This window comes from Siphateles boraxobius, unplaced genomic scaffold (assembly GCF_051911475.1).
Source record: "Siphateles boraxobius isolate OS27281-9 unplaced genomic scaffold, OSU_SipBor_1 13, whole genome shotgun sequence".
Lineage (NCBI taxonomy): Eukaryota > Metazoa > Chordata > Actinopteri > Cypriniformes > Leuciscidae > Siphateles > Siphateles boraxobius.
Window position 1 is genome coordinate 24,228,754 of NW_027508733.1, and position 11,088 is coordinate 24,239,841.

At 40.4% G+C, this 11,088-nt stretch overlaps 1 protein-coding gene across 1 annotated transcript; it reads right to left on the minus strand.

The window, feature by feature from the left end:
- Positions 1–2,369: 2,369 nt before the first annotated feature.
- On the minus strand, positions 2,370–8,950 carry LOC143736117 (vitellogenin-like). Its single transcript, XM_077226715.1, has 27 exons — positions 8,907–8,950; positions 8,521–8,692; positions 8,161–8,412; positions 7,924–8,085; positions 7,685–7,833; positions 7,454–7,604; positions 7,214–7,371; positions 6,959–7,124; positions 6,749–6,874; positions 6,401–6,619; positions 6,093–6,310; positions 5,920–6,017; positions 5,676–5,800; positions 5,484–5,585; positions 5,259–5,378; positions 4,984–5,170; positions 4,794–4,896; positions 4,521–4,706; positions 4,298–4,409; positions 3,999–4,188; positions 3,632–3,921; positions 3,495–3,539; positions 3,334–3,411; positions 3,043–3,249; positions 2,815–2,957; positions 2,577–2,715; positions 2,370–2,495 (listed from the first exon to the last, which is right to left on the minus strand). The coding sequence occupies exons 1-27, from the start codon at positions 8,948–8,950 to the stop codon at positions 2,370–2,372; spliced, it is 4,068 nt and encodes a 1,355-aa protein (XP_077082830.1).
- Between the last annotated feature and the right edge of the window lie 2,138 nt (positions 8,951–11,088).

An 11,088-nucleotide genomic window follows, 5' to 3' on the forward strand; every position in this document is an offset into this window, starting at 1 on the left:
ATAATGCAGTTGTTACTTATCCTGTGTAAGGAACTTAGCTCTATGAAATATTAATAATCAATAATAACTTGTTATGATTAAATATGAATATTTGGGTCAGTTAATTGGATTAACTTGACAGGGCTAAATTAATATTACAATCAATTAAGAGATGAGAAGAACCATCAGAATTTAATTTTCACAATTCATTCAATTGAATACTTGCATTTGTAGTGGGAACAATTCTTGAAGTTGTTGAAAATTGAAGTCATTGATTGTTCCGGCAGTGTCAAGTGGAAGTTGGTTGAGAGTTCTCTTTCTCCAGGAACACATGGCTGGTTTTGTCAAGGCCTTGGGCCCTGTTGAGGCCACGCCGAGCACCCAGGAGAAGTGAGGAAGTCGGAAGAGTGGGTGATTGGAGTCGTTGTTGGTTGGAGTCTTTGTTCCAAAACTCCTGAGATTGTCCTTGGTTCTTTGTGAGTGAGTCTTCTCTCTCCTGCATGAGCCCATATCTGGTTGGATCGAGGCCTGTTGGGCCCTGTGGCCCCCGTGGAGGGGGAAGGGGTTCCCCAGTATCACCAGAAACAGTGTTGCGGCTGGATGAAAGAACTAAGAGAGGGAGGTCACATGTGGACTGTCTCTAATAAAGCGTGGAAAAGATCCACCCCTAAGGGTTGAACTCGACCTATAAGAAAGGTGACATGTCTGAGAGGGAAAGTGGCTCTTAGTTGATTTACGAGTATTTGTCCCAAGCGTGGCTATACGCTCATTAATGCTCAGATAGCTATAACACATCCACACTGCATTCTAGAAGAAGGTGATGTACATCAAAGTATGAGTCATTAAATGAGGATAAATTAGGTAGGAGGCATGATACAGGTGAGGTTACTTTGATCGTTAGTTGGTTGTATACCAGGGTGCATACCATAATATATACATAATAGTACACGAGACAGTAAACCATTTACACTGTTTCTTTCAAAGTTTTATGCATGTTCATTTATTGATCAGTTAGTCTATGATTAATGCAGCAAAGTCTGTTTTAAAGAGGGTTTCTGTCTTCCCATTGTCTCTCTCTTGTGCATGTGGCCACATTCCTCAGAGGTCGTAAAATCTCATTATCAGCCCTGTAACATGACACTGTTTCTGCCCTTGTGTTCGTTCATTTGGGCTGTTAGTTTTGGAATTTCATAAACCTTTGTATATAATGAATAATTAGTGTGTGTCTGATTGGTCCATACCCTACACCTGTAAGCAAGAAGTCTAACACACACACCGTTTTTTCAAGGTGGTATTTGGTCAGGCTCTAACAGGAGAGTATTCTCAAAACATCAAGATAATACATTATTTCTCTCACAGAGAGGACACTTCAATATAACACAGTATATAAAGCATTAACTACGAAATGGTCACTCAAGCTATTGGTTCCAATGACCTATGTGACCATAGCTGTCAGGGTACCCCAGAAAAACAGATGTATGTATTGACATATGTTGAAGACCTTTCTCAAACAAAACATCTTTCCATATTTCATTTCTTGAAGCCTGGCTAAATAAGCAAGCACTGTTACTGCATTCCTGACATCAGCTTCAGTCACCTCTCAGATATTTAATACACACATTAGAGAATACACGAAAAGAACATTTCAGTAATCACTCTGCTAACTTTTATAACAAAGTAAAATCTAATAAGCCTAGAGAAGTCGTTCAACTCATGTGATGTTTAGGAAAGATTTTGGATTCCAAAATCCACCACCTTCAATGTTGTTCCCTCAACATAAAAATTCATGGCCACAAGAAAAATATGTCATTCCCTCAACATAGGATCTTAAAGCCACGACTTCACTTTACGTGGCCACTAGAGATGCACGGATGGGCTATTATTTCATCCGCAACCACATCACAAAACTCATCATCCGTCCGCCATCCATCCGCACCAACGTTTTTGACCAATTTTCCCGCCCGCCTTCCGCTGATACAAGGCGCTACTGATGACAGCCGGAGACTAGAAATCGCCCGCCACCCGCCCGAATTTAATTAAAATATTTTTTTCGTCACGTCATCCGCCCGATCTCCAGTGGCCACAACATAAAAATGTTGTTGTTACCTCGACAAAATGATATTTTGGCCACAACATATTATCTCGTTCCCACAAATTAATATGTCATGAACACGACAAAACTATGCAAACCAAACATGTCCCCTCTCGGTCAGTGTAAAAAAAAAACCTTTTATGAGTACTGAGTAATATTGTAAAATTAAAACAGTTTGCACAATTCTGACACTTGCAGGGTATTTATTAACATCAGATTGCAGTACATTACATATATCACAAGAGTGGCAATGTATTCAGTTAAACTGAATGTGAAACTGTAAAATGTAGTTCATTTCTTATTCTTCCTTGAAATGTTTCTGGATCCAGGAGAGAATGTCCTCATCAATATGAATGGAAAGAGTACCGTCTGGATTGATGGGAACAGCGACAGGGAGACGAATATCCATTCTTGACAGTGTCATCTAGAGCAGCAGGAACAAAAATAATTTGTTGAATTATTATATCTCTGTGAGAGTCATCATTTAACAAAAAAAAAAAATCACCTCTGGAATCCTAGCAATGACATTCAGGGATCTCTGAGTTGGCAAGGCTGCAGTCAGTTCAATCTCTTTCTCACTGTTCGTTGCACTTTCAAGTCTAAAGCCCGTCTGGAAAGCCGCCATAGGGATGTGCTTAGACAGCCTAATTGGGACGTGATACACAGATAATAACCATTAAATTTTCGACAATTTTTTTTTACATTACTCCATACATTTGTCATTCAGTGTTGCTGAACATTACTTTTTGGCGTATGTGGTGACAATTATTGGCAGCCTCTCCCATTCCAGCTCTAGACGTGCAGCAGGGAATTCGCCCAGGACACCGGCTTCAGCTTTAGCAGTGACTGCATACTCTTGGCATTCTTGACCCCAAGCAACCTTGGCCTGAAGGACATTTGTGTTCAAAGGATGGTATGGATGTAAATTATTTCACTTGAGAAATTAATTTCGATAATAGTTCCAGTCTTACAGTGACTTTGTGCTTGCTCAGCAGGGCGCCATCAGCACAGATCTTCAGGTTGTCATTTTCAGCGATGGAGGTAACAACGAGCTGCACTCTTGCTGTTGGCTTGTCAAAGTAAGCAGCAAGTTGGTAGCCCAGCAGCTTATGGTCAACTCTCACAGCACGGGCAATGACAGCAAAAACAGGTGGAAGAGAATTTCCAAGGAAATTAGCCTGAAAGCATAAACCATAATAAATTTAAGTGGATTTTAGTACAAACTATCACCTTTATGTTATTAATGACACTAATTGATTCACCTGTTTCTGGAGAGCCTCAAAGCTAGATGCAGTGCTTCCACTGCTTACTGCCTTTGAAGCACCATGGGGTGCCAAGAACTGCAAGCAAAAAATAAGTTTTGTAATTAGTAATCGATATAATCTAAAGTAATAATATTAAAAATAATCTTTTTATTAGTTACCCGATCTTTGTGGAATTTCTTGAAGGGCTCCATGACGGTGACAGTCTAAAAATCCATATAAAATTATTCAATGAAAAAATATGTTTATGACAGAAATATTGGTTACCTAACCAACACGCTACATTCCACGTCCTCACCTTACTCATACGAGAGCTGGACATGGAGGAGCTTGAACTGCTGCTGCTGCTGCTGCTGCTGCTGCCTCGGCTGCTGCGGCTCCTGCGGCTCCTGCGGCTGCTACTGCTGCTTTCAGAAGAGACGCGGACATTTTTGTCTTCAGTCTCCAAGATTTCCCTCAGTTTCAACAGGAAGGCCTTTCCTTCGGGAGTCTCCTCATCAATGAGGCTGATTTGCTTAAGGAGCCTCTCAGCAGCTCTAGGACCAACTTGGACTTCAAGCTCCAGTCTTTCAACTGCAGGACCTTCAGCTGAAGCAAGAATGACCATTATTATTTTGTCTGCAAATTTTTGAATTTAATCAATGCAATCATCTCTGAATGAATACCTCTTGTCAGTGCAGCACGGGCTGAGTGCTGTCCAATTATGTAGAAGAGAGGAGAATTTCTGATAAAAGCAGCATTGTGAGAGTGCACCTCAACACATCCCTTGATTTCAATGTATGGGACAGCAAGACAGAGAGTCTTGTGAAATGGAGCAGCAGCTCTCACAGGAGTCTCATCTGGTATTTCAGAGGACTGAAAATAATAATTCAATATTATAACAAGCCTTGCCATTTTAAAACTTGAAGCAAATTAATGCTCTGCATACTAACACATATCCATCATATGTGTGTTCAAAATTTACCAAATACTCAGCATGAGTCTGGGCCTTTTCCATGGCAACCTCTGGTACTAAGGGAACAATTCTCTCAGCGTTGGGCTCTTCGATGTTTCTGACCACAGCAAGAGTCTCAAAGCTGTTGGAGTAAGAAAAAAAATGGGTCACATCTCACTTTCAGAAACATTTTAAATTGTTTATGAATTGATTCAGAATGTTTGCAACACTGGCCTGACTAAGATTTCATTACCTCACATCAGCAATGTGTTCAGGAAGCTCAACAGGCAGAGCCTCCACCTTGTAGTTGCCCTTGAGAATGTCTGCTCTTGCCACCAATTTTCCAGGGACAATTGTACGGACCTTTCCTCTTGCCATAACAGCAGCTTGGATCAAGGCAGTGTTCACTCCCATCACAGCAAAGGTCTGGAGAGCAATACTGAAATGAGAATAAGGGAGATTGTTTGTAAAACTGTTGTCATGTACATTGTATCTCATCTTCATGAATGTAGCTGCAAAAGTCTACCTTGGTCTAGCTTCAGCCTGGAGTTGAACATCAGTCTTCTTGAGCTGCTCAAAGGTCATATTCTCAATCTCCTCAGGGAGAGGAGGTGTAATGGTGGCCTTAACTAGAAGGATGAACAGAAAAACATAAAACTTCGAAGTGACACCCTCATATCCATGGAAAGATCAACAATTCTAAGAAAAAATCAAACCATTGAGACTTGCAGCAGCGACAGCAGAAGTGTACAAACTGAGCTCCATGGGCAAACCAACTGCTGTTGGCAAGATACGACGCACTTCAGATGCAAGCAGGGGTTTGGCATACTGGAAGGCAACTCCTTCTTGCAAAGCTTTAAGGGCACGCTTCAACTGTTCACGTGGTTTGGGTCCAGTGACCATCTGGGGATAGTGTTTATTAGAAACCTTTTTTTGAGACAGATCACACACCAAATGGTAATGAGAGGGAAGACAAAGTACAAAACATTACTGGTATTGCTTCTTCAATGATGGTCTTGTCAATGTTGAAATAAGCCACTTCTTGTCCAAGTAATTTGATATAGGCGGAAGCCAATGGCTGATTGGTTGGCAAGGTCTTCCAGTTTGCGAGCTTGAGGAATTAAAACAGAGAAGTCATATACATATACCTATGTCATGCTTATAACATTAATTTAAAAAAACAACATTTTTTAATACGTTGGACAAAAAAACTTACAGCACTCAGGGTGCGCTTGATCTTTGTGATACGGTCAACACTTTCATCTGCAGCAGGAGATTTCAGAAGAGCCTCCTGGATTCCTTCAGTTCTCACACCGATCTGTTTGAAAGGAGCAACTGAGTGAAAGCTGAAAATATTTTAAAACCATGAATCAGTTTTTGTTCGTTTTAAACGCCTTGATTGTCCAACCTCAAGAACATCTGCAGCTGCTCCAGCCAGGTAAGCACGTGCTTTAGCTACAACAGCTCTCGGCAGGATGGTGGCGGCATCATTGATCATGTAGGCACTACCAGCAGCTCCAATCATAAGAGGAGCTGCACCGGGACAGAAGTAAGAATCAATTTAATGTGTCAGAAAAATGTTTGACACATTTTAAGAAAGACCCAAGACACTGTTAATTTTGAAGCTGTTTTATAAAAATGGCTAGACTCACTATGATAGAAGTCCAGCTGAGTGGCTCTGCTGAAACGGAAGCTAAGCCTGTCCAGTTTGCGACTCATGAGCTTGATGGCAACATTAGCTGCACCCGCACTGAAATGGACAACCATGATTACCTCTGGCTTGTGCTCATTTTAGTAAAATATGTAAGAAATTATTTGTTCTTACACAGATGCCATATCCGGAGCAGTGATTCTGGTCAAGGACTTGATGTGGGAATAGGCAAAGCTTGCAACATGCATGTTAGTCTCAGTCTTCAAGGCACCAGCAAGATTGGAGATGAGAGCCACAGAGGGCTTGGACTCAAACAACACAATACAAGCAACCATACGCACTTCAGGGTGGAGAGCCCTGTCCAAAACAAGCTGCAGGGCCACTGGCTGAACCTGAGGCAGTAAAAAAGGTTAGTATATTATTGGAAGAAAGTGTGTGAGTAAACTTTATAGTAATTGATTCCTACAGTGTCTGAAACTTACCAGTTTGTGCTCTTTCTTGGCAATGTTCCTCAGGGCCAAGATGGCATCAACCTGGACTCTAAGAGGCAGAGAAGTAGCTGCAGTTTTCAGTCCAGGTAGGAGCTTCATGATGGGTTTAAGACTAGCAGGGTGACCAGCATTGCCCAGAACTTTCAGAGCCAAAGTGATTTCAGGAATGTCATTTTTAGAAATGGCCTCTGCAGCAATATCATGGATGGGCTGAGGAGTTTGAAGCACATACAGTTAGACAAATAATAGAAATATTATTAGTAAGATAATATTTACTATAATAGAAAAATATTATAGTAAGTTCATGGCAGAAATGTATGGAGGTCTTGAGGTGTTTACCCTGAGGAGCTCAGCAGGGCAAGTGGGAACTGCAATACAGTGTTTGGCAATCATGGAACCATATCCAAGCATGACGACTTCACGCAGAGCTGGGATTGTGGCGATTTTCTCGTGCATAGCCAAACTCTGTTCAGTAACATACAGAAATGATTAATTTGATTTTGTTAAGATTTAAAGAACAGCACTTTGAGTATAGTAAGATGTACCCACAGCTGTCAACTGGATGGTCTCCAAATCAGCAGTGACCATTTGCAGAGCAACCACAAGAGCCTGAATGAACTCAGGAATGGTAAGTTCACCAGCCAGAAACTTCTCCTTGATGAATTTTACAATGACTGGTGTGCCAACAGCAGGAAGAGCATCCAGAAGCCAGCGCCTAACAGATTAATTGTTTTCAAAATATATTCATAATGAAAAATTTCCCTTGAACTATATTGTTATGAACTTATTGCTCAAACATTGTACCTGTAAACTGGTTTGTCTTTGAACTGAGCCCAGATGGCCTCAATATTCTCCAAGGTGGCAGCACGCAGGAGCTGGATGAGCTCAAGAAACTTAAGTGGAGCATCATCATGGACCATGGCCACATTGTTTTCAACAAGGTGCTTTAAGACCTTGATAATCTAGAGAGAGTAAGGGCAACACTCAGCTGATCATGGATCAAAGACTTGGAGACTGTTAAAGATTTTAAGTATTGAATTATACCTGGGCTGGCGCATCACTGATCTTCATGAGTTGCATGGGGGTCTGAAGAATTTCAGTTGAAAACTCATACTGCAGGGATCCACGAGCCAAGTAATCAGCTTTGATTGGAACAACAGGCGTCTTCTCAATCTCAACAAAAGTCAAGTTTTGTCTGAAAAAAAATATTTTATTTATTTAGTAATATTGTTAATTCATTTTTTTAAGAGAAATATTACAGAGGATCAATCTTACTTTGCTTCCATCTGGGCAGCACCATGGATCTCATTGAAGGGTGAAAACTGATGCACTTCCTCAACTGTTGCTTCAGCGATCAGTACACCGGCGGCAGATGGTTTCATGATGTAGTTGTAAGATGCAGTTTCAATCAGACTCTTGACCCTCTGTTGGGAGAAAGGTATGTGACCACTTGACTCTTGGCATTTTCATTATATTGAGTAAATATTTCAAGTCTTTCTCGCCTTTTTCATTACCTTTGTGCATTCAGCACACCTCTCAGTGTACGCCAAACCGACGTCCTTCATGATTCTCTCCTGACAGTGGCTCAGATCCTTAGACTTGGTGACAATAATGTTGTTGGCCTTTGTATCATCATTGATGACATAGTGGGTCCTGCACACTCCCTGAACTCCATCCTTGAAGGAAAAGTCAAAAAAATTAGATTGCAGAACTCAAAAAAGATCAAAAACATACTGGGATCACTTTCTTACCTCTTGCAGCTCATAGATGTTCTGGGTCTTCTTGAGGTTGAGCTGAAGGATGTTGAGGATTCCTCTGTGCAGGTTCAGTATTGTAGGGGAGACTCCTACAGGCGCGAATACCTTTCCAACCACACCATTAGCATACTCAAACTTTATGGGAATCTGAAGCTGAGCAGCCAGAGCTGAGGTGAGCTTAGTGGAAGGAACAAATGGATCCTTGGGCCAAATACCAGCATACTCGTGGAGTAGAGGATCCATGAGCTGAAAAGGTATATTTTCACTTTAAACAAGGGAATTGTTGCTATTAACAGTCAATACTTGCTACCACAGTTTTAGTTTTTCCTTAGCGTTGAACATAATGGTCAATACCTTCATCATGAAGGTGTTCTCTGTCACGGCACTGAGATGAACCTTGCTGCTGACTTTTATTCCTGCTCTGGCCAGACCTTCTTGAGGAAGACCACCCAAGAGAAGAGCCTCATACTTGTACACATAGGTCTTACCAGGGGCAAACTCAGGAACTGAAAATGGTAGAGTATTTCTTTGGTTGAGTTTAAGCAAGTATGCAATTTACAAATGACCAAATTACAATTTTGTTACTTACCAAGGTTGATCTGTTGACATGCTAAAAGAAATAAATGAGAAAATGACTTAATTTAACTTCTTTTTTTTTTACGAGGTTCTAATTTACTTTCTTAAATATAAATATTTTAAGAAAAGAGATACAGGAACTTATTAAGTTTAAAACATAAAACTTACCCACAAGGGCTACAGTCAGGGCAAGCACAACAGCTCTCATTGCTGATGGTTTGTGAAGAGCTACTCAGAGAATCAGATCTTTTATATTAGCTTATTGCTGACCATGTATAGATTTTCAATTAATTATTAACAGATGTCTTTAAACATAAAAAGACTGTTGGGTCAATCTGTCTGAACATCAATATCAATTAGAGGTTATGTTACCCTCAACTGTCATGTCAACCTCAAGAGCAATGACCAATGTCAATTTTGTATTTGTCTTCATTTGCCAGAAAGTTGATCAGGAAAATATATCTTTGGCTAATTCTTTCATACACAGGTGCTGGTCATATAATTAGAATATTATCAAAAAGTTGATTTACTTCAGTAATTCCATTCAAAAAGTGAAATTTGGATATTATATTCATTAATTACACACAGACTTATATATTTCAAATGTTTATTTAATTTAATTGTGATGATTAAAACTGACAACTATGAAAATCCCAAATTCAGTATCTCCGAAAATTAGAATATTACTTAAGACCGATACAAAAAAAGGATTTTTAGAAATGTTGGCCAACTGAAAAGTATGAGCATGTACAGCACTCAATACTTAATTGGGGCTCTTTTTGCCTGAATTACTGCCGCAATGCGGTGTGGCATGGAGTCGATCAGTCTGTGGCACTGTCAAAACTGACAAAAGGTCATTGCTAAAAAGGCTGGCTGTTCACAGACCTCTGTGTCTAAGCACATTAATGGAGAGGCGAAGGGAAGGAAAAGATGTGGTAGAAAAAAGTGTACAAGCAATAGGGATAACCGCACCCTGGAGAGGATTGTGAAACAATTCCATTCAAAAATGTGGGGGAGATTCACAAAGAGTGGACCGTAGCTGGAGTCAGTGCTTCAAGAACCACCTCGCACAGGCGTATGCAAGACATGGGTTTCAGCTGTCGCATTCCTTGTGTCAAGCCACTCTTGAACAAAACACAGTGTCAAAGCGTCTAAAGACAAAAAGGACTGGACTGCTGCTGTGCTCCAAAGTTATGTTCTCTGATGAAAGTAAATTTTGCATTTCCTTTGGAAATCAAGGTCCCAGAGTCTGGAGTAAGAGAGGCACATAATCCGCGTTGCTTGAAGTCCAGTGTAAAGTTTCCACAGTCAGTGATGGTTTGGGGTGCCATGTCATTTGCTGGTGTTGGTCCACTGTGTTTTCTGAGGTCCAAGGTCAACACAGCCGTCTACCAGGAAGTTTTAGAGCACTTCATGCTTCCTGCTGCTGACCAACTTTATGGAGATGCAGATTTAATTTTCCAACAAGACTTGGCACCTGCACACAGTGCCAAAGCTACCAGTACTGTTCTTAATTGGCCAGCAAATTTGCCGGACCTTAACCCTATAGAAAACCTATGGGGTATTGTGAAGAGGAAGATGCGATACGCCAGACCCAACAATGCAGAAGAGCTGAAGGCCACTATCACAGCAACCTGGGCTCTGATAACACCTGAGCAGTGCCACAGACTGATCGACGCCACGCCGCATTGCTGCAGTAATTCAGGCAAAAGGAGCCCCAACTAAGTATTGAGTGCTGTACATGCTCATACTTTCCATGTTCATACTTCTCAGTTGGCCAACGTTTCTAAAAATCCTTTTTTTTGTATTGGTCTTAAGTAATATTCTAGTTTTCGGAGATACTGAATTTGGGATTTTTATAGTTGTCAGTTTTAATCATCACAATTAAATGAAATAAACATTTGAAATATATCACTCTGTGTGTAATGAATGAATATAATATCCAAATTTCACTTTTTGAATGGAATAACTGAAATAAATCAACTTTTTTATGATATTCTAATTATATGACCAGCACCTGTATATTATATATAGTTAATAGAAAAAATAAAGTAGTTCATTATTTTTTTCCAGAGCTATTATAATATTAGCAGTTTCTCTGAATTTATCATTTATATGTATCTGTTTGAGTAAAATTTATATTTTTTATTTATTCTACTATCGTCTCAGGTTACGTATGTAACCCTGGTTCCCTGATAGGGAACGAGACGCTGCGTTTGAGACGCGATGGGAACGCTCTGCGTGATTACGTCGTGAAGCATGTGTAAAATCAGTCCAATGGAAGCCCACTACAACATAGGTGACGTCATAGACCAGGAAACTATAAAGCAGCCCTGAAATCAGACC